We start from the raw sequence: 24,781 nt of genomic DNA on the forward strand, positions 1-24,781 counted from the left end.
AAATCGTTCATTGTATAAAGAGATAAATTGAATGGTTGAATTTTAGAATGAACTTATTTAAAAAACATGATAGTAGTTAGAAAGAATGAAAAATAAAAAATAGAATTTTAAAATGAGCTTATTTAAAAAACATGATAGTAGTTAGAAACAGTGAAAAATAAAAAATAGATAAAAGGGAGAGGTAAGAGATATTTACCAAGGACATCTCATAATATAAATAGATCATAGATTTTTCTTTATTTTCTTTCCATCACAAATATTCAAATCTTAAATACTTTGGATAGGACTCTCGTATTGATGATGAATTTTTTATCTATAATCTACTCGGACAAGTCACTCGGACTCATCTTAGTTACTCGGCTCAGGTCAAGGGTCGTCCTTCGAAACACTGCTTAAGCTATAAATTTCTAAAGCTATGAGTTTTCAGTTGACTCACAAATGGAAAGTACATAATCAAAGCACAGTTAGTTGTCCAAAAATCATGGCTTAAATGGTCTTCAATCAATGCCATAGAAAAGAGTCCATTGTATTCTGAAAATTAGACCGATGGATTGAATCAGTCACCTACTGGTTATTAGCCTACTTGCCAATTCTTCTAACAAATAAATAAAAACCCCTTAAAAGCTTTTTTCTCTCTCCACCTTTCCTTTTCATTTTCCCCCTTTTTTTTTCTCTTCTTTTTTCTTTTTTCTTTTTAATTTCTCATTTTCTCAATGGGGGTAGGGGGGGATCTAGCCAGCTGGAGCGGCTCCGATCTGGCTGAACAATTTTTAAAACATCGGTTCAACGTTTATGCGAAGCTTCCGCCTATAATCTGAATTTCATTATAATAAAAATGTGAAGCATCCATACTGAATCCACACTCTCTGCTAAAGTGAAAAATTTGGGGAGAAAGCGACCTTGGAAGTTTGTGGGAAAAGTAAAGTAGGGCACATGCCAGTGTTTGGTATTCTTATTCTGGATGAGGGAGAATCTCTAAATAAATAAAGCCGCCTTTGGAGGACTTACCTTTGAATTTCGAAGTTTGGCAAGTTTGAACACATAAATAGGCTTCTATGGTTTTTCACTGTGTAGGTTTCCATGGTTTTCAAAGGTCGATAGTGTTTTAAATTGACAATCCTCTCTAAAGTGGCAATGGATCGGTTGGGATCTGAGTTTTCGATCCAGATCAACCTCATCGGGTCCAAAAATTGGATCCATGTGGGCTCCGGGTCTAGAACCTAACAAACATATCTTAAAAATATTTTTGAAAATATATTTCTAATGTGTGTGTGAGTATATGTTTGTCTCGGGACCAGTTAGGTCATCATGGACCCGAACCCAACTCAGATTTGACTTGGGTCCAAGGTTTTGGGCCCCGACCCAACCCACCGGCTCCAAAACATGGACCCCGACTATGAGCGGGATGGGGTCACCCGGCCCAATTGCCACCCAAATCCTATGGTTTTTCATTGTGAAAGTTTCCATGGTTTCAAAGGTGAAAAGTACTTTAATTTCATAATTTTCATTGTAATAATGTATTTTTTTATTTAGGGGTAGTTCAGTGGTTGGAATGGATCTTGGGATATTGGATCGGGCATGTATAGTGTATGTACCTTACATTAACGTCCTCTAAAGATCTACTTAGGTTGGTTGCAAGACTGAGGATCCCCAAAACTTGTGGTCCTATAATGTACTGTGCTTTTCGGCCCAGGGATCATATACTTGTTTGAGCATATAATCATCAGTGAGTTTGTTAGGATCTCAAATGGATGGAGTGCTTCTCTTTATGTTTTGCGATAAGCATTTAGTGATGAATGAGATCTTTATTTTTATTTTGCAAGAAAATAAAAATTGATTGTAAATTGCATTTGTCATTCACGAAAATTAGTTGAACCTTGTATTATCAATGGGTAAGTTAGAATATAATTTGAAAAAGTGCGTCAGTTTTATCCCCCAATTCTCAAATTGGCTCCCATTTCGGTGTTTCGTTTAAATTTTGCATTCTGATTTGTAGAAAAAAATGAAAAAATGAAACACTACTGGACAATTGTGACCGTGCAATGAACTTTGGACGGTGATGAGGGTAGGCGAAATTACTGTTCATTTTCGCCTATAGGTGTTGGGAAGACTTTTCCTATATATATATATATATATATATATATAATATTAACATAATAGTGTGCTTTATATTTATTTTATTACATAATATATAATACAATATATTATATTACATAAATATATATATACTATATAATACAAATATATTAATAATTTAATTATAAATATTATATATATATATAACATAATAAATTATATTATATATTGTATTTTATATTTATTCTATTAATATATTTTGTATTATAATAATAATATAAATATCTATTATATAAATAAAATAAAATATATAATATAATATATTATATATTATAATATAATATAATACAAATACAGCTATAAATTAACAATATAAATATAACAATAAGGAATTAGGCATAATAGGGTTTGAGGAACCAAGTTCCTATTTTAAGTTCCATCATTTTAGATGGAACTTTTTGTCTTAACTACAAGGGAATAAGGCAGTTCAAAGTGGAATTTCTTTACCGTATAAGTTCTTTGTATCAAACATGGAACTTGTATAAGTTCTTTGTATCAAACATGGAACTTCTACAGTAATGAAGAAGTTCCTTCTTCCTATCCTAATTTCCTGTTATCAAACACATATTTAGAGTAAAATCAATGCTGGGGAAAATAGGGCTGATGAAAGAAAGAAGAGATGAGTAAGAAAAAGAAGTGTGATCCGTTTAAAAAAAAAAAAAAAAGTAAAACAAGTGCGAGAAAAGTGTTGCCTGTGAGTCAGTATTGCCTCAGACGAACAAATCAAGCGATTAGGATGTTGTTTCTATGAGAAAGAAATGAAAATATTAAGTTGGAACGTGTGTGGGCTTGAAGAAATTGTGAAGTTTCGTTGCAGGTCAAGAAAGAAAAACTAGATGTGTTGTTGCTATAGGAAACAAAAATATAGGAAAAAAAGTTTATATAAGGTTGTCATGCAGAATTAAAGATGCACCTCAAAAATCCATCGGAAAAAATTGTTTTAATGTTGAAGAACCCTCTAATTCATCATCTCGACATCGAGATATATGAATATAAAAAAAACAAAACGCTTTTGAGTCCCAAAAATAGTGTCGCTTGCAACACATTATCTAGACTATCAATTTTCAAGATTTTCATATATTTATATATCTACTTGATTTTAACCATTTTTGGAGTTAAAAATTTCATAATTAGATATGAAAATAGATTTTCAGATAATCCTAACATTTGGGCCACGGGCCGATGGATTTTGTTGTAAAGGAGTCGTTGGGTCAGTCAGGAGGCATTCAAACTCTTGGGTCAGCCTGGTAGTGCTGATCGGTCATTGTCTACTGTTTTTAAAATTTTTGAATATTCATCTAAAGGGTTGGTATCTAATATGCATAGCCCCAATACCCCGTCTAATATAAATGAATTTTGGTTTGAACTATCTAGTGTTTATGAATCATTTTGTATGCCACGGTGTGTCGGTGGAGATTGAGGAATCAAATTATGTGAATCGAATCCCTCCATACATGAGAGGATTTTTTTTAGTTTAACATTGAGTAATGAGTTAGTGGATTTACCAATTTCTGGTACTCAGCTTACATGGTCCAATTCTTGTCTGAGTAACCCAATAATGTCTAGATTAGATCATTCTTTAATCTCTGCAACTTTGTATGAAATATATTCCCTGTTACATGTAGAGCTCCACCAAAATTATCTTCGAACAATGTATCCATTATAATGGAAAGAGAGCCCAATAGATTCTACACAGGTCCTCTTAGATTTGAATTCGATGGCTCCAAATAAGGCAATTCAGAATTTGGTGAAGAAATGGTGGAAGTTTGATACACTTAATGTATGGCATGGCTATAATGTTTTGAAAAAGATCCAACTAATATAAGGAAAGTTGATGGAATGATGAAAATTGAACAAGTGCAATACTAAACAAAAACCTGATGAGATAATGCTTAACTGTGGTGAGTTGGGCAGAGTAGAGCAAGTATAATTGTTGACCAGAGTTGAAGAGGCAAAAAATAGAACTAAATAGGGAATTGCATGACTGCTTTAGGCAAGAAGAGGTTTAGAGGTGATAGACATCTCGGAGTAAACGGTTGAGGGATGGTGGCTCTAACACAAATTTCTTTCATTCCATTAACAATGCTAGGAGACGGACTAAGAATTTATAGGGTATAACGATTTTAAGGGGTTCAGGAGGATGACTGAAATAGGATTGAGAAGGCAATTGGAGATCACTACGGATTGAAATAGGATTGAGAAGTCATGGTAGATCACTGTACAAAGGACTTTTTGGCCACCGGAAGCGGTGCCTCTTTTGAGGTTGTCTATGGAGAAGAGAATATGGCTAGAGAGGCCATTTTTGGAACAAGAAAAGGAGCATGTTTTTAGTTTGTTAAAGGACATGGCTCCTGAGCCTGGGCTTGGGCATGATGGTTTCCCTCTTATCTCTTTTCAGCATTATTGGTCAGTGATAAAAGAGGATATAGTGCCAATGGTTGAAGAATTTTATCATAGAGGTGCAATTAGTAAGCCCTTGAATGCTACCTATATTGCTGGAGTTCCAAACAGGGAGTGATAGGATGTCGTAATGCCATAAGAGCTATTATTTTACTTACCAGTCAATACAAAGTTGATGGCTAAGAGGCTAAGGAATGTGCTACCTTATATTATCTCGGGTCCTCAATCTGCATTCACTAAAGGAAGGGAGATTACAAATAGAGTACTTATGACACAAGAATGTATAAAGCTGATAATAAAGCTGGTGTAGTTTGTAAGGTGGATTTGGAGAAAGTATATGATAGAGTAGATTGGGGTGTTCTTCTAAAGATAATGGCAGCTATGGGGTTTGGGACGAGGTGGACGATCTAGATTGAGAGATGTCTTACCATTACTCATTTCTCTATTCTCCTAAATGGAAAACCAAAGGTTTTTTAAGAGCCACAAGGGGTGTTCGTTAATGAGATCCACTCTCCCTTTTTTATTCACAATTATGGCTGAATTTTATAGTGTGATGATGAAAAAATTTTAGGAAGCAGAGTTTATTCATGCATTTCAAGTTTCAGCTAAAGGGAAAAGATATTCACATCTACAATATGCATATTTATACCTTATATAAAGCTAATAAAAGTGATGTGGAGGTACTAAGATAATCTTGAGTTGTTTTGAAGTCTGTTTGAAAATATGAAAATTATGAATAAAACTATGGTAATTGGAGTGCCTTTCGAGGTTACAAAGGTCAGGGATTTAGCATCAATAATGGAGTGTGGGGTGGCCAGTTTTCATGTTAGGTACTTGGGTATTCCTTTGATGGATTTTAGGACCTCTAGATCAATGTGGGATCCAATAGTACAAAAAATATAGTTACAAATAGGTTTGTGGAAGACAAAGTTCTTAACGATGGGAGGAGAATTGAATCTTATAATAAAGTGTGTTCTATTTAATCTTCCAATCCATTAAATGTCCTTTCATAGGTTCCCAAATTACGTAGCAGAGCATATTGAAAAATTGATGCGAAAATTTCTATGGGAAGAACCAAAAGAACACAGAAAGTTCAATTTGGTTGCTTGAAACAAAGTATGTTTTCCCGAAAGATTTGGATGGTGTTAAAGGAATTTAGATAATAAATAGTGTATTATTATCAAAGTGGTGGTGGAGGGGTGCCAAGGAGGATGGACATGTATGGAAAGTTCTTTTAGAAGAGAAGTATGGGAGGGATGGAGAGCTGAATTTGATAGCAAAACGCTTAAATAAGAAATGAATATTTATTATTTGGAAAAAAATTGTGGCAGTAAGAGAGGTGGTAATTAGGAATCTGAGAGTTGTGATGGGAGATAGGAATAATGCAAATTTTTGGAATCAGAAGCGGATTGGTTATAGGCTAATAAAATGTGTTTTCCCTAATCTATAAGGGAAGGTGTAAGTAAAAATACAAAGGTGAAGGATGTAGCGACTGGTAATGGATATGAGACTATATGAAATTCAAAATGAAGATATAACAAAGTCAAATAGTGATGTCTCAATTTCTCAAGTGTCATTAGTGGATTCAATGGTATTATATATGACCCAAGACCCATGATATATGGGAACTTAGGTCTAATGGAACCATTACTCTATGATCTGTGTATATTTTGCTATTTAATGATAGATTAAGGTGGAGTGTGAATGGTATGGCGATTATTTGGAGAATGCCTATTTCCAATAAGGTTCACTAATTTTTTGTGGTTACTGACTTTAAATAAACGGTTAACTATTGATGTTGAGAAAGAAGGGGAAGTATTTGAGAATGATTAAGGCAGCTATAGTGTGGGAGATTTGGAAGGAGAGAAACAGGAGAACATTTGAAGATAAGGTACTGAGTATCGAAAAAAAATTCAAGATATGATTAAAGTCATTCTGGCTAAGTGGGCACCTGGGTATAAGGAGTGGTGGGGAATGGATAGATTGGAGTTAATATATCGAATAAGTACCCATGTTGCACGAAAGAAGATAATTAGGAAATAAGAGGCACAAGTGTCTTGAAGCTTGATTTTGATGGGAGTTCTCATGAAAATCTTGGAAGGGGAGGTATTGGGTGGATCATAAGAAACCATGAAGAAGTAATGGTGAAGAAGTATTATGGACCAATAATGGAGGTGACAGCAAATGAAGTGGAGTTAAGGTCACTACTCCAATGTATTAGACTGATAGGTAGATTGGTGAAAAGTTCATATTAGAAGGGGATTCTACGAATGTCATTAGTTGCTGTTATGGTAAGATGAAAGCTCAACAAAAGATGTAAAATCTGTTGAGAGAAATTCAAGAATCAAGGCAAAATGTAAAGTTTGAGCATGTGAACAGGGAGAGAAGAATGGGGTATCCGATTCTTTGGCAAAGCAAGGTGTGCAAGCTCATGAACTGGATATTAAGAAATTCTTTGAAATGTAGTAGGTTTTTACCTGTATTTTGATCATATGTAATGATCAGAGTAAATAGCACTTCTGTTGATAATATCAATAAAAGAGGAAAGATATGGTTTTTATTTTTTAAAAAAAAAACAGAAGCCTTTTTTGTTGCTTACATGAAATTTTGCTTGACCGATGGATTTGGGCCTAAAATAAAAATCCAAGATTATAGACAGACATGAATTGGATCATGTACCTGATAGTTAGATTCAAGGCTGTTAGACACTATTATTAGAGTTTTCTAAAATGCAATTGATTTTTTTTTAAAAGCAATTGATCTCTGGCCCAAATATGGAATTGCCATGGATTATGATTTACCTTTGAATTCCAATATTGGATCTGGTTTTCACAGCTTAAATAAATGCAAATACATATTTCAAATAGTGCCACTACTATTATAATGGTCAATTGGCCATTCTCAAGTGTATAATAATTATCATTTTTAGAAGCACAGACTTATGCACCAAAGAGAATTGTACACTTGGATTTATCCTGATTTAGAACTTTGAGATCCCCGTTAAAAGATATAAATATCTAAAAAGAAAGATTTTTAATTCCTAAAACATTTAGATCCCACTTTCCAAGGAAAATCAGAGTGGAAATAATGGGCCGAAATTTGTGAAGTGCCAAAAGACTTTGTAAAGAAAGCACGTGATTACACATGTTCATGCTATTCAATAAATCGGACTATGGAAAAGGGTATACATGTATGTATTTTTGGGGTGAATTTATCTGGTGAGGAAAAGGGTATAGAAGTATGTATTTTGAGTGAATTTATCTGGTGAGGAATAGTGAAGTGCTTGTTTACATGTAACCAAATTTGAAACTTTTTAAGATTTCAAGATAAAAAAGGTTTTGAGAAAGCTGGTGGGAACCTTTTGGATAATCCCATAAAATTTTACCGAGGAAAAATCAAACTGGAACGGTTAATGGGTTAACAGGAATGGTTAACGGGTTAACTGGACATGGGTTGGAAGAGATTCAACAGGGCAAGCTCCAGGCAGTCAAAAAAGTGTTTAAAAATAAAATAAATACAAAAATAAATCTAATAAAATATGAGAAATATATGTAAAGCATGTTTAAACAAATCGCATCCAAATGAAATTTAAATTTAATAAAATAAATAAATTTTATAGAATCGATTTGTATCAGGGGTATTTTTTAAATTTTTCAAAAAAGATGGGAAAATATATAACTAAGTATTCATTATTTTTTGAAAATTCCCTTATTTTTGAGGAATTTATATAACTTTTTTTTTAAAAAATAAAATACCAACCAATTCACCAAAACCAAGCCGGTTTCGATCTAATCTGAGATAGTATTTGAACAACTCAATTTTTCCTACACCGATTTTACACCTCATTAGAAAAGATCTAACTTTACCTCCAAAACCCTTAAAATTGTGAGCCAAAAAAATGGACAAGACTCCAAAAAATTTGGCTTAAAATAATTTTTGCTTCCCTCATGGGCCCTCCCACCTAGCCTTCCGGGCATGCACTTCTGTCCCCGTAAAAAATGTCTCTCTCTCACTCAAGTCTCACAAGCTCTTTCACTCTTTATCTCCCTTACGAACTGGTTAAGGCTCACAAGCTCTTACACTCTTTATCTCCCTTACGAACTGGTTAAGGAAGTTCTCTACACTCTCAGCAAACGCGTTCCCAAAAAACCCCTCCCTCTCTCTCTCTCTATCTCTCTCCCTTTGTTTTGCTCTTTGTATAAAGATTGGTTTGCTCTTTTAAGGGCACGTTTGGTACACGTGAAATTAATGATGTCAGATTCGATTTAGAGTTTTTTTCGGTTTGATGAGAAAAATGAAGCAATTTGGTGCTTCAGCCAAATCGGAAGAAAACTTCGAACTTTTTTTAAAATTTAATATAAATTATATATATATATATAACAAAAATATTAAAAAAATAATATTTTAAAAAAATAATTTTATTTAGGTATTTCTTTTCTGACCGAAGCAGCCTGAAGCTTCGGCTGAAGCAGACCCAAAGAGACCCGAATCTTACCGAAGCAACCTGAAACGGCCCGAATCTGACCGAAGCGACAACACCACGCTTCTCTTCACTTCGGTTTATGCTTAAAAACCGGCCGAAGCGAAGCGAATTTAATACCATTGCATGAAATAGTTTTCTTATAGTAAATTAATTTCCTAAGAAATAGATTTCTTTGATTTAGAACTTGTTAGCTCTTATCGCAAATCGGGGAAGGTTCCAAAAATAGAGACCAAAACCACTCTAGCCGATCTAAAGATAAAGTTAGATCGAAGTCGAAAAAGAGGATCACATGTTATTATTTTGGCTAGAATAGGTACATCAAGAAGGAGTGTCAGAAGCTAAATAAAGAGCAGAGTGAGGATATTGTGAAGGATTATGGCAGGCAAACTACTGGAATGACCACAGATACTGGCATGGTCGAAAACTTTGGTGAGGGTACATTAGTATTGCATCAAGTTCGTGCAACTCTAACTAGGTTGTAGATCCCAGAGCATCATTTCATATTACTCCACATATACGCTATTGCTCTTTTTACAAAGCCAGAGATTTTTGCTCTATAAAAATGGCGAACAATGGTTCCTCAAAGAGTGTAGGTAAGGAAAATGTACACATCAAGACTGATATTGGGATGACACTAATACTAAAGGATGTTAGACACGCACCAGATATCCATCTGAACATCTGCTCACAAAAACGTATGAGGACGGTGAGGTAGGGCACGACTCTTTGGCTGCGACGTTAAGCACCTTCCGATGGGAATGGAGCCAATCAGAGGTAGAAATTGGACCTTTGTTAAATTATGGTTCGAGATGGCGGTAGGCCTAAGGACCGCTCTTTTTCACAAACCATTGGCAACTGCCAACTTATGGGGCAGAAGGCCAAAAATTCATGAACATGAAGAAGTCTTGAAATTCTAGAGCAAAGAAGGGGACAGATTTAAAAATGGTTTTGAAATAGGGGACTAGGACTAAACTACAGGCCCAACACTCGGAGTCGGTGGTTTGGCTTATATTTCGCCTCTTAGAGTTCGCCAATTAGGATTGAACATTGTTAAGATTAAGTTGGTACTAACTTAGATTTGAATTGGTTACTAAGCTTAGGGTCTAAATGAATAGTCTAGGATTCATGGATGCAACCGAGAGTCTATGATTTTATTGGCTTGAGAGTATATCTTGGCTTAGGATGAGGTTTCCGAGGTTCAAAGTAGGCTCAAGTGTCTGTGAGAGGGGAAATTAGGGCTCTTGGCTTTAGGGTTTCTAAGGATCATGGGTTAAGTACATGGAGTGGTAAGGCTTCATCTAATTCTCTAAGGTCTCCGTCCCAATACTGCAGAGTCCATATTTATAGGCAAGGGCCTAAAAAACGACTCCTGCAAGTGGTAACTTAATCTGGGCCATAGATCAACCACAAAACACAATGTTACTCTTGCTTAAATAAGTATTACGCAAACACAGTGGACCCCATAATTTTGCAATTTCATGCCACATGACTTGTTAGGTATGTTGGGACATTTCAACATGTAAAAGAGTCCTTTTAGGTGCATTTGGTTGGTGGTAATGAGTTTAAATTAAGCGTTTTAAAGGTCATAATTATGGGGTCAAACTAAGGTTTAGTGGGAGTTATGGTGTTACTAGGGTTTAACCTAGGAATAAAGATGTTGGGCCAAGTTTAGGCTAGTTTAGGAAAGTTTTAAGTGGATTTAAGCCATTAAGGTAAGTTTTGGCTTGTTTTGGAAGGTTTTAATGAAGCATGGGTCTAAATTTGAAGGTTTCAAGTGTAATTAAGTGCTTATTTAGGTAGTTTTGAGAGGGTTTAGTAGACTAAGCTGGTCAAACTAATTCAATTAGTAATTAAATGTGGGAGTTCATTCTATGAGCTATGGTGCATGGGGAATGGTAGTCCTAGGGTGTATGGCAATAATATAGTCCTTAGTCTAGGTTTAGGTTCATGGTGGGATGAATTTCAAGGTTTTGGTTAGGGGTTTTAGGTCTAGGAACGGTTTGAGCCTATACTCTAAAGTTTTTGAAGGTCTTGGCTTCTTAGAGCTCTTTCAACTGAGAACAGGGTGTTTATGACCTCATCTTAGGAGAGTATTTAGATGATGAAGGGTACCACTCAATATTTAGTCCAATGGTTAAAAATGATTGTAACCTCCTCGTACCAATAATAAATGGTTTTATAATAAATTCTCATATAGTTGTTAGTTCTTAAATGCATGTATCTAAAATATTATTTAGACTTGAGGGTGCATCCCTAGTGTGAGGGATCACCCAAGTGGATCACACTCCCTTCATGTTTGAACTTACAACATGAAGAGAGGTGGGGAAAGGTTACACCTCTTCATTAGGGGGTTACACATCTTCATAAGGTTACAACTCTTCATGAGGGGATTACAGCTCTTCATAAGGTTACACCTCTTCATGAGGGGGTTACCCATCTTCATGAGAGGGAACTTTCTCTCTTTATAAAAGGGGAAGGGGTGGAGGTCTCTATATACACTACAACACATACAAAAAATGTGTGAGATGTGAGAGCTCTCCTTAAGAGATACAAAAAGAGTAAGAGAGAGAATCTAATCTCTCTCCCAATTGAGATCTAAGTAAAGATCCAACTCTGAGTGATAAAAAGTTATGTGTGAAAGTCAAGTTTGGACTGCTCCTATTGCATTTGTTGGAGTGTTCGTGAGTTTCTACCTCGCTCGGGATTTGTGATGTGGAATTGATTTTGGCAACTCTAGTAGTTGTCGAATATTTCTACGTGAGTTAATCATTCCTCTCCACATTTGTTCACCAAAATTGTTGTGCAAGCACTCCCGTATGATACCCGATTTCCTGTTATTTTATTTTGCTTTTGCTTCGGCCATTGGACCGTATTTTTTCCAACATTAGTATCAGAGCCATCGTGAAGCCGGGTTCCCGATTGTGCTCGCATAACCATTCACTCTTTACTTGTGAAGGCTTGGCTATGGTTGGCCTATGATGTTGCAAAGTGCATATAGTGGTTATATTAAAACCATAAGCATGTGAATTATATAATCTTCATAGTCGTATTGGCCTTATGCATGGGTTATGCAAGATCAGGTATCCTAGACCATGAGGATCATGGCTAACTAATTTTGATAGGCCTCATATGCTAAGTCGTGCATGGTGGGCTTTACTCTTTTTTTTTTTTATGTCAAGGCCGCATAAAAGGGCATTTTTTTTTAGTGGAAGTGCATCTAGAAATGTGTACTGCTTGCAAATTGTGAGCTATTTGAAATACTAGATCCAAGAAAGAAATTATAAACAAGAGTTCAATGTGGCTACGCAAAATTTTCATATCAAGACGTTTAAAGATCAAGTTTTTTCAAGTAGCTAGATAATTAACAAGAATAAAAATGATAATCTAAGTGCGATCATGTATCAAACAAATCATGTGACATTTGTTGTTTTGACTTAGAATACCTTCTAAAAATGTGATTGCAGATCTCACTAAAGGTGAAAAGTTAAGTGGGAACAATTTTCCTATGTAGCATAGGAAAATGTAATATCTTTTAAATGAGTAATGTACACTTGAACACCTAACTACCATTAAGCAAAAACTTGAACAAGGTGTCGCTGAAGAACTTGTCTGTGAATATGAGGCATGGGACAATGCTGACTGTAGCACTCGCTTTATTTTGCAAAGTGTTATGGTTGATGACATCATTCGTGAATTCGAGGGATTCACCATGGCGAAGGCCATGTGGGATGCGCTTCAGTAGAAGTATGCTGACACCATCGCTGCTCGGTTACGAGCCTTATCTATGGCTTTTGAGACATACAAAATGTGTCTGATAGCGGACCATGTCTGAAAAGTGTCTCAAATGATATGTGACCTAAAGGCAGCTGGAAACAAACTCAGTCATGAGCAACAGATGCTCGGAAATCTTAGGTATCTTCCAGAATCTTAGGAAACCATAAAGTCATTGATGCTGCATAATGAAGCTGTAACAACTTTTTCCCAACTTTCTCATCACCTTGAGATAGAAGTTGAGTTCCGCTCATCTTCTGGAGCTGAAACCACTTTAATTGCCCAATTCAGTAGGCCTCAAGGCCGTAAGCCTCGAGGCCGTAAACCTCGAGGCAAGTTTAGGAATGGGGCGCCGCAAATGAATGAGCAACCTAAGTAAGAGGCTGAGGAAAAGAAAAAGGTCAGGCATAGACGCGAGAGGCACACAATGGACAAATCTGAAATAACTTGCTACAATTGCAAGAATAAGGGTCACTATGCACGAGAATGTCCTGAACCTAGAAAGATAGGAACTGATTTATCTAGTTATGTAAATGTTTGCACTCAGGTACTTGTTGCTCATTCATAATTTACTGGGTGGATTGTAGATTTAGGAGCGACAAGGCATATAGCAAGGGGTTCATTGAGCTCCAAACTTTGCCGGTTGGAAGTCAAAAGATCTTCATGGGGAATTGCGCATCAGATGATGTACTAGGAGTTGGAACTTACCAACTCTGATTCTAAAGTGAACGGACCTTTCTTCTCCATGACGTCCTCTATGCTCCCGGAATGAGAAAAAATTTGCTTTCAGTTCTATGTCTAGTTAGAGACGGTTGCTTAATCAGTTTCATGTTTAATTATGTTACATTTATATTTCCAAATGGTTTATACTGTTATGGCCCGATTTTTAATGACTTATTTATTTTGGATAATAATAATATTAATTTTTCCATTCCTTCTACCTATATGACATCATCATCCTTTTCCACCTCTTTTATTATATACAACTCCATAATGTGGCATGCTAATCTTGCTCATATAGGTAAAGATAGGATGATTTGGTTAGTCAAAGAAGGATTGTTGCCTTTATCCAAAATAGACCTACCTATCTGTGAATCTTGTACAGTTGGAAAATCAACTAGAAAGCCATTTCATAAAGCAAAAAGAGCAATCGGTCTTCTAGACATAATAATTATGACATTTGTGGTCCATTTAATGAGATGACTCGTGATGGTTCCCGTTATTTTATCACATTTATCGATGATTATTCTCGCTATAGATATGTATACCTAATATCGCATAAATCGCAAGCAGTAGATTGCTTTCGTCATTTTATGCTAAAGGATGAAAATCAGTTGAACAGAAGAATTAAAGTTCTTCGTACTGATCAAGGGAGAGAATACTCATCAGATCAATTTAAGAAGTTTTGTGAGAATAAGGGAATCCGAAGATAAGAGACGATGTCCTACACTTTGCAACAAAATGTTGTTGCGGAAAGAAAGAATCGTACTCTATTGAACATGGTGAGGTCTATGATGACTCACGCCAATCTCCCAATATCATTATGGGGAGATGCACTCATTACTGTGATATATGTTTAAAACAGAATGCCATCAAAATCCATTCTCAATACCCCTTATGAGTTATGGACAGGTAGAAAGCCAAATATTTCTCATATATGTCCTTGAGGATCAGCTGCACATGATCACATCCCTTCTCATTTGATAGGGAAACAAGACATGTGGTCTCTCAAATGCATTTTTATGAGATATTCTTAGCACTCAAACGGATATGTGTTCTATCAAGAACATGATGGTGGTGGGATGAAGAAAATAAAATCTCACGATATAGATTTTATAGAGACAAAATTCCTTAACAATAAACGGTCTCGTATATCTGAAGAGCTCTATGAAGAGCTTGAATCTCATACAAACGTTGAAATAGTTTCTTCACTTGAAGGTAATAGTGGGAGTCTTCCCATGATTGTCAATGGTATTGGGAGTAAGCCACTGGTTGAGAATGAGCATATGACCCATATTGAGTCACCGACCATGTTAGAGATACTTATTGAGAGTGGATCGAGGTTGAACTTTGAAAAAGTCAACGTGGGAAAGTTTCTCGTAGACACTTCCAAGTAGAGGGTCTCACGTATTTCACTTGATGTTGATACGCCAAGCTCATTCCAAGAGGTCTTGAATGCTCTTGCTGTGGACCAGTAGATGTCTGCTATGAAAGATGAGTTTAATTCTATATAGCAGAATCAAGTCTATAAACTTGTGGATCTACCACCTAATAGAAGATCAATTGGAAAAAAGTGGGCATTGAAAATCAAGAGGAAGGCAGATGGAACTATAGATAAGTATAAAACTTGTTTAGTGGCGAAAGGGTTCACCCAAGTTGAGGGAGTGAACTATGAAGAGACATTCTCCTCGGTGGTGAGAATGACATCAATTCGCCTAATCCTAACAATCGTCACACATATGGACTTGGAACTCTTCCAAATGGATGTAAAAACTGTTTTTCTAAATGGTGACTTGATGGAAGAGATCTATATGGAGCAACCTAAAGGTTTTGTAGCCCCTAGCTTTGAGCGCAAAGTATGCAAGCTCAAGAAGTCCATATATAGTCTTAAACAGTCATCAAGACAATGGTATATCAAATTTCATAGAGCTATAATAACTTATAGTTTTTAAATGCTTCATGAAGACCATTGTGTATACATTAAGAAGTATAAAAAAAGCATCAAGATATTGTCTTTGTATGTTGACGATATTCTATTAGCTGAGAATGACCTGGAGCAACTTGTTGCCATGACGAAGTGGTAGTCCTCTAAATTTGAGATGAAGGACATGGGTGAGGCGAGTTATATACTCGGTGTTAATATACATCGAAATCGCTCTCAAAGGTTTCTTACTATATCACAAGAAACATATATCCAAAGGATTATTGAGCAATTTCGTATGCAAGACTCAAAACCCATAAATACTCCAATTGAGATGGGGCATACTATAAGTCTTGACATGTGCCTGCAGACAGAAACTGAGAGGAACAAAATGTCTCGTGTTCCATATGCAAGTGCAGTTGGTAGTTTGATGTACGCGATGCTCTGCACGTGTCCAGATATTGCTTATGCAGTGGGTCTTGTTAGCCGATATCAGAATAACTCAAGACAAGGTCATTGGCAAGCTGTGAAAAGGATTTTTCGATACCTTCGAGGAACCTCAAGTCAGATGTTATATTTTCAAGGAACTGATTTGTGGTTACAAGGATACAATGATGCTGGTTGCGCAACAGATCTAGATGAGCGTAAATCGACTTCAGGTTATGTCTTCTTGCTATGAGGCAGTGCAGTCACATGGTATAGCAAATAGCAGTCCTGTGTCGCTCTCTCCACTATGGAGTCTGAATACATTACTTGTAGTGGAACAGTACAATAAGTCATATGGTTGAGAAGATTCCTAAGGAACTTAGGTGTCATCGTAACTAGTAATAAGCATATCACTATATTTTGTGATAATACAGCAGCACTTGCTTTTGCTAAAGATCCAAAGTACCACGGAAAGCCAAAATATATTGATGTTAGATATCATTATATTCGAGATATTATTGCACATGGACATGTGGTACTAACTCATATTCCTACAACTAAAATGGTGGCAGATCCTATAACTAAGGTAATTGTCAAGACTGTACATCAGACTCATGTAAGAATTATGGGCCTCAGGATCCTATGAGTTTAGAGGATCTTAGTACACTATTATAAGAAATATAGATGTTATTTGGTGTTATAATGGATTGTTTGTGCAGTTTAATTCACCCACAGCAAATATTATCATTTAATTTGTCGACAGACCAAAGCTTACTACTCGCATGAGCTACCCTCAATTTATGAGATATTGGAGAATGAGATATACATGTGGTGTATTTATCGCCTCAACCAATGGTTTGAGATGAGATTCCATAAGGGAATTGACATGATCAGTTTAAATTGACATCCCGAATATCATGTAGCCTGTAAGTAGCCAAGGATGAACATCAAGGATGTTCAAGTTGACACATGGATATGATTGTGGGGCGCTAGGTGGCGACCAATTGCATGACTATACAGGTTATATAAGTAATTAAAACACCTACTCATATGAAAAAAGAAGATCATGTTCCTTTTTGCCACTGTCGAGGCTAATAAGTAGGTGATCCATGATGCCTTATGGACCTTAGGCTGCATTAGGAAACTTTACTTCGATCATTCACTTTGGCATGTACTCCTTAGGGTCAAGTGTGAGACTTGTCTGAGACATTGCTGAGATAATGGTCGGGGTCAAAGTATAATAATGTATGTTGTAAGGGAAGATTATTTGATATCACACTTTGTTTTGGTACCATAAGAAAACAATACACATTACGCGCCCATTGACAGTGATTGTGTACGAATAGGCTAAGTAATTGTTTGAGCTTGGCTCATGAGGGATTAGTTGAGAACTTTGTCCGGTGTGGGCAAATCTGGTCTAGGGCAAGCAGAACAGTTTTTATTTTGCAGGTGTTGGAGAGATGAGGTGTTCCATCCTAGTTGGTTGGAAATTTGGTGTGGTCCTCTCTAATATAATGTTTGCTCCAGTAGGTCGCATACCGTATTTTTGCATTTGTATGAAATAATACTCATGATGCGATAATGAGCGACAACTTTTGTTTGAGCATATAACCCTCCCACATATGGGATGAGTAGGAGATGTAGACATGAGGGTGCATCCTTAGTATGAGAGAACACCCACGCGGACCATACTCCCTTCATGGAAAGCTTACACCTATTCATGAGGGAAAACTTACACCTCTTCATGGAGAAAGCTTACATCTCTTCATGGGGTTACACCTCTTCATGAGGGGGTTACACCTCTTCATGAGGTTACAACTCTTTATGAGAAGGTATTTTCTCTCATTATAAAATAGGGAGGGGTGGAGGTCTCCATATACACTACAATACACACAAGAAATGTGTGAGAGCTGTGAGAGCTCTCCTTAAGAGATCGAAAAAGAGTAAGAGAGAGAATTCAATCCCTCTCCTATTTGAGATCTAGTAAAAATCTGGCCAGTGATAAAAGTTGTGCGTGAGAGTCGAGTTTGGATTGCTCGCATCTGTTGGAGTGTTCATGAGTTTTCACCTCGCTCGGGATTTGTGGTATGGAATTGATTTCGGCAACTCTAGTAGTTGTCGAACATGCCTACAGGAGTTGATCATTCATCTCCACATTTGTTCACCAAAATTGTTGTACGAACACTCAAGTATGATATCTGATTTCCGATTGTTTTATTTTGCTTCTGCTTCGACTGTTGGACCGTATTTTTTTCAACAGACTAAAAAAATGATATTGATCTAATAAATATGTGAACGCTTCAAAATGAACGGTCTAGATAATGTGTTGCAATATACGTTGTTTTTAGGATTTCACATCATAGTTTTTTTTCATAACCATAATTATAACCGTTAAAATGATCAATTTGAAGATTTTCTTATGCCAGAACGTATTTTCAATGAGTCCAGAGGTGATGAGTTTTGAGGCGAGGCTTCACCTTTGCCGTAAGACATAGGTCTTATTTTAAACTTGTGTATATTGTAATATGCAGGGTTCATAAAATATCCTTTAATTAGTTCTCTCAAAACAAAATCTCTTTATCACTCACGTTGAAACATCACTCTGAATGGAAAATGAAAAGAAAACAAAAGAGACGAATCAAAGAAAGAATTTATTCGTCAATACAAAACACAGGAAAAGGAAGCGAAGTGGTAAACTCGAGGTTCTCGTGTATGGGTTCTTAGCTCCACTTCAAGGTAACCATTGACGAAGAGTCTCAAATTGTTAAACCCCAAATTTCAAGGACTGAAACCCAAAGTTAAATTAAATCATTTCTGGTTTTGTTGATATAATGCATGTGAAATTTGAACATAGGAAAAAGAAAGGATTCTCTACAAAAATGGACAAATCATAGACTCAGATTTTTCAAATCGCATTGATCGGGTAACCAGTGCAAGAGCTAAGGTTCGAATCTTAAGAGCAATCACTCTACGCATAAAAAGCCAAAAGTTAAGACTGTTTTTATCTCACCCTGTGTAGGTTACGGCCCTTTATTGATCGATTAGATATCAAAAGGGTGTTTTCAAAATGGCGTTGATCAATTAAATATGAAAAGGGTGTGGTGTGCTTAGGATTGTAACCTCAAACAATCAAAATAACATGTACTTCTAAGTTTACCATGAGAAGTAGATGTAATTTTAATGTCAACAATTTTTTGAAAGGTAAGAGAGACATAATACATTGCAAGATGTACTATTATGTACTATTTTTAGGGCTTAAAATCATTCTTGTTTCTATATTCACACAGACATCAATTAGATAATTCTCCCAACATCAAAACTGCCAGGCTTTTTGGATGAAACCATGTAAACTTAACTTTTTCCTTTATTGGATATCCCTGATGATGAACAACAAAAAAGGAATTAAATAGATATCGCTCTTATAATTGGAAATGGAATAGTAAATTAAATTGTTATAGGCCACAGAGATCTCCAATATCGAATGCAATGAAAAAAATGAAGATTTTTGTTGAGCCAAGATTCCAAAGAACATTAATGCATACTTGATGATTTTCCAAATCGAAGGATGCCTTAAGATTTGATCAATCATAGAGTACATAAATAAAGATGTATTTCATGACTGTATCAAACAAAAACAAAAACACAAACCTTCCTTTTATTCAATTTCTCTTTTGCATTCCACTTTCTTGTTTCAGCACACAAGAATTGGAAGAAAAAAAACAACCCACATCTCAACATATTGCATTCACCTCAAAAAAAATTAATAAAAAAGGGCAAAAACAACCAAATTATTAACATTGTTGCCCCTCATACTCCATAGAACGTATTGACAAAACTAGCCAACTCAACCATCTTTTTCTCATTAAGCCCACATGATAGGGCCATCAGCAAAACCGCTGCCTGTTCCTCCTCTCCCCATAAAAACCGCTTACCAAACCGCTTTTGATTGCTCTTCTCCTTTTTCAAAACCGCGTTTGGTCCTCCAAAACCGCTTTCCAGTAAACCCATTCTCCTCCTCTTCCTGTACCTTATGCCACATGCATTGCAAAGAGACTGCAATCACAAAACCCACCATCAAACAAATAACACAAATTCCTTAGAAAAAACAAAAGAAAAAATATGAAAAAGATACACAGAAAATACTATTACACCCCTCAATTATGAAAAAGATACACAGAAAATTACTGTTACACCCCTCAATCAGTCCCCCTAAAGAGGTTTTACTTGTGAACAGTAAATGACTCCATTAAAGTGGGTTTTCCTGGTTTTCCTGGTTTCCATAACAAATAACACTTCAATGACCATCTCTCTCTAAATGCAGGGAAAAAAGATTAAAATGCAGTGAAAGAAGAATACCCTGGGGCCTGCAGGGCCAGTCCTCCATAATGGAGTCTTGGTGGTGTTGCAGTCAACACAGGCTCTTATTGCTCTGGACATGGCCACAGATATTGAAGTTGTGCTCCCTTCTAGATTATTAACGTTGGTACTATCATCAGTACAGCCCTCCATTGATGAAGTTGCACGCTTCCCTCTTGCATTTACTGCTGCTTCTTTCTCTGAGAAAAAACCATTTTTATGTTTATGATCTTCATGATTGTGATGATCATGAGAAGAGTTCCAAGAGATTCGTATGATGGGGTGCCTCAAAAGTACATGGGATTGAGCTGAACCATCATCATCACCATGTTCATGATGACGATGGTGATGATGGGTGAGATCTATAGGCATCATTTCTTCTGAAAGTTCTGATCTACAAGTAATGATCCTGGTGAAAGCAAGTAATATTTAAGAGAGAGAGAGAGAGTGGGAGCGGTGCCGCTAGAGAGAGAGACGTTTAGAGAGAGAGAGAGGGGGAGGGGAGGGGAAGGGAAGGGGTGTGAACGAGCTGGAGTAAGGGGTCTTTAAAAAGGGCGCAAAGGGCTGGTTATTACACGAAGGAAAATGACTATAATACCCCGCAGGAGGTTTTTGAAAGAGGGAAACGTTTATGCAAGGTGTCAGCCTTATACTGTACGGGTAAAATACACCTAAAAAAATCCATTACATAAAGTTGTTTTTATGCTGGAAAACCTCAAATCGATCATCTTTACCTCGAGATTTACGGATATAAGAAAAAGCAGGTTTTTAGTCCTAAAAATAATTCATCTTTTAACATATTATCTGAATTATTCATTTTCAATATTTTCAAATATAGATCTACTTGATCATTACTATTTCTGAAATTTTAAATTCGATAATTGAGGACAACAATAGCTTTCATATCATCATCATTAGGATTTATAGCACTGAAATTGTAGTTTTGATATAGTTTTGGGGCATACCTTACATCAACAGTGTAAGGTGTTCACCTTATACAAACCTCACCCCTATGATATAAACAAAAGGATGCCTGTTGTATAGAACGAGGGCCCTAAAATATCAAAAAGTAAATCAGACCTTCAAATAGTATAAGAGAAATCTGGTTTGAATATTAGAAATCTTTGTGATAGTCATATGTACATTGAACAAATCTATAAAAATTTGAAAATTTTGAAAATTAACGGCCAAAAAATGCATTACAAGATGCTCTATTTTCAAAACTTGAAATCTATTTTCATGCATTATCAATTCGAGGATGTTTGAGCATCAAAACAACCTCTTCTTCTAGTAAGATTTGTGCGGTGCGCCCTAATTTACTTGTTTAGAGCCTTGCACTTTTATAAGCTTTTTCCAATCGCACTTTTATAAACTTTTTCCAAAACAAAATGGAGGTTGTGTTAAGGAATATAATAAAACAAAAGATTTATTTAAGAGCGAGGCTCTAAAAAATTAAATTAAGGGACCCCTCAAAAATTCATTAGAAAACGTTATTTTTATGCTCAAAAACCCTCAAATCAAGCATCTCGACCGCAAGTTGTATAGACGAGAAAAAATTAGATTTCAAATCTCTCAAATAGTGCATCTTGTAATGTATTTTTCAAATGTAGGTGTGCTCGATCTACAATATTTTTGAAGCATTATATTTTATAATTAAATATAAAAATAAAATTTTAAGCCATAAAAAAAAATATTCCGTACCGAAAAAACATATTCCTACACTATTAAGGTGTATCTTACTTTGATTGTTTGAGCCTCAACCCTATATAAACCACACCCCGTAATAAACCAAAATATGCTCTAACGATCTCGGACTATCAAAATTCCTAGCACATCATTTTCTAACGATCTCTAAGTCTCCTGATTTTTCATTAAATACTTTTCGAATTCTGTAACAATTAGTTTTGATTCCAAAATAATTGAAATTTTCACATTTGTAGAAATTCCAAAAAAAAATTTATTGAACTATAATGCACAATATTCTCCAAATTTTGGGTATAAATAGTGAAAATTAAGTGATGAGTTGCCATAAGGAAATCGTGATTGAAAGTTAGGAATCGAGGCACAATCGTTTGTAATAATTAAGGTTTCTATAAACTTGTAGAAAGGGGTCCATTTCCTTTAATGACAAATTCAAATAACCATATTTCCCCTAAGATAGGCAAATTTAAAGTGAGATTGCTAATGATCTCGGTGATCCACAACAATTTAATTCATAGTTCCAATAAGAGAATCACAGCAGAAACTTCAAATAATTAGCAAAGAATAAGCTATATATTTTATGACAAATTATTAGAAAAAAAAAGAAATCGGGCTAAAGTCAAGGCGGTAGCAGCTGGTTTTAATAGCACTGCATCTCAAGTTCTACTATTCTATAGAAAAGATCTCATCAACTCACTGGTTGACAGCTACAGCATCAGCCAGCGGTCAAGATTGAATATGGGTCCAATCCAATAGTCACGATCCTATTTCGTATTTGAATTTTTATTTTTTTTATACAAATCTATATCACTTGAAATTTGGAAAGCCTATTCTTAAAAAATAATAAAATCTAATAAAAATATTTTAAAAAAAATTCGTAAAATGAAAATTGACCAAAATAGGTTTGAAACGTTGCGAGAATATTTTGGTCTATTTATATTTTACGAATTATCTTTTTTATATTTTTATTAGGTGTGTTTTGATGAGTAAAATGTACGTCTAAATTTTCAAGTGATTTGGATTTGTAGAAAGAAAATGAAAATTCTAATACGAAATAAAATCGTAACCGTCAAAACGGTCGATATTCAATCTGGGTCATTGGATGACACTGTAACAGTGGGCTGACATCATCCATGTATATACTTGAAAAAAGCTTTGATGACGATGATGATGACTTCCGATTTTATCATATAATAAAAATTTGGGAGGTTCGGAAAAATATTGTTGAAAACGGAAAAAAAGCATGGTTTGGACAAGATTAAATTTGAGCTAAATATGCGGATTTGCAAATCACGCATTTGACAATTTTTCATTTCGATTCCATTGGACGGAAATTTTTGCTACACATGATTTCAAATCGAAAATCACATAGTTGACTGCCTTTCACTATTACAAAACGTTTATTCAACGGTGAGACCCTAAACAATCAAATTTAGCTAGATATCAAAACATTATCAGAAGAGGTTGTTTTAATGCTCAAAAATCCTCAAGTGGATCCTCTCAACCTAAGATGAATAGATTTCATGTCTAGGAAATAGTGTATCTGTAATGTATTTTTTTTAAAAGATTTTCAATTGTTATAGATGTACTTATCATTGTCAAAACCTTTTTACAACTATTTGATATCATCTTGTTCATAGATCTACTCAATATACACTATTTTTTTAAGCTTTAAATTTTGTAAATAGAGATAAAAATAAATTTTTAGGCCATCACAAAAATTTTCAGTACTGAAACAATATCTTTTACCACTTTTTAAAGGTGCACCTTACTTTGATTATATAGTGCCTGGGCCTTGTAAATCCCAAACCCTTCACTATTTGATTAAGACTGGACAATATCAGCAGATAAAAACCAAACCCTTCACTATTTGATTCAGACTGGACATTATCGGCTGATAATATCTTACTGTTATGGAGCATATTAGAGACACTATTCAGCGTTCCCTTTGTCCTACTTAAGAAAACGTAAACAACTTTTATTTTATGTTATATTTAAAAATATAAGGAATGAGCACAAAGGTAGATAAAGAACCATAATGTGATGTATTGAGTTTCATTCTTATTAAAGATAGAAAACTCCGACTAAACTACCAAAAAAAAAAAAAAAAATCTCTCAAGCTTAATACTTTATGTTTTTTCCTTGTTTATTTTTTTATTTTTTATCTTTTTTGAAGATTGATCTTTAAGTTTTGAACCTCATATTCACTTAAAAAATATATTTTTTTATTTTTTATCTTTTTTGAAGATTGATCTTTAAGTTTTGAACCTCATATTCACTTAAAAAATATAGACAAGTGTCCCCCGTACAGAATTGATGACATGTGTATTTTTTGATAGAAATGTTTGAAGTTGGAATTCAAGATCTAAACTCATCTCCCATTTAGAAAAGAAAAAAGAAAAAAACTCTGAGTTCCAAACATAGGGTATTCTATATTATGCAAAAAAAATGTAAAATAACATAAATGAGATTATATATGACAATTGATTGTTTGAAAAAACCATTTATCTTTCGTATATAGAGGTCATAATCATTTCCGTTTATTAAATATCAAATTGGATGGCATGTGGTGAATTATGACGTCGAATAATATTTTTTTTAGAATTTTATGTTTATTCAATGAAATTCTTATAACTACTTACTTTAAAATGTAACGGACAAGAATGATCATAACCTCCATATACAAAAAAATAAATGATCTCTTTATAGACAATCCCATATGATAAAGATGAAACACTTTATAAATACTTCAAAATTTAATTTTTTATAAGGCATATATCGACCGAAGGATAACCTTAAATTTCACCCATCCCATCAAAACTAAAATTATTTATAAGAAAATTATGCATAGGATATATTGGTATTTT

General features: G+C 35.1%; 1 protein-coding gene across 1 annotated transcript; it reads right to left on the reverse strand.

The window, feature by feature from the left end:
* Positions 1-19,483: 19,483 nt before the first annotated feature.
* LOC110007108 (GATA transcription factor 21) lies at positions 19,484-20,770 on the reverse strand. Its single transcript, XM_020666234.2, has 2 exons — positions 20,214-20,770; positions 19,484-19,910 (listed from the first exon to the last, which is right to left on the reverse strand). The coding sequence occupies exons 1-2, from the start codon at positions 20,586-20,588 to the stop codon at positions 19,665-19,667; spliced, it is 621 nt and encodes a 206-aa protein (XP_020521893.1). The 5' UTR covers positions 20,589-20,770; the 3' UTR covers positions 19,484-19,664.
* Positions 20,771-24,781: the final 4,011 nt, after the last annotated feature.

The sequence above is a fragment of the Amborella trichopoda genome, chromosome 13 (genome assembly GCF_054954075.1).
Source record: "Amborella trichopoda isolate Santa Cruz 75 chromosome 13, AtrichopodaSantaCruz75HAP2 v2.0, whole genome shotgun sequence".
Taxonomy (NCBI): domain Eukaryota; kingdom Viridiplantae; phylum Streptophyta; class Magnoliopsida; order Amborellales; family Amborellaceae; genus Amborella; species Amborella trichopoda.

Bases quoted from the DNA above. Each gene is read 5' to 3' on its own strand.
- LOC110007108 (XM_020666234.2), bottom strand. From the start codon at position 20,588: ATGATGCCTATAGATCTCACCCATCATCACCATCGTCATCATGAACAT. The intron at 19,911-20,213 runs GTATTCTTCTTT...TTGTGATTGCAG, and splicing joins CTGGCCCTGCAGGCCCCAGG to TCTCTTTGCAATGCATGTGG.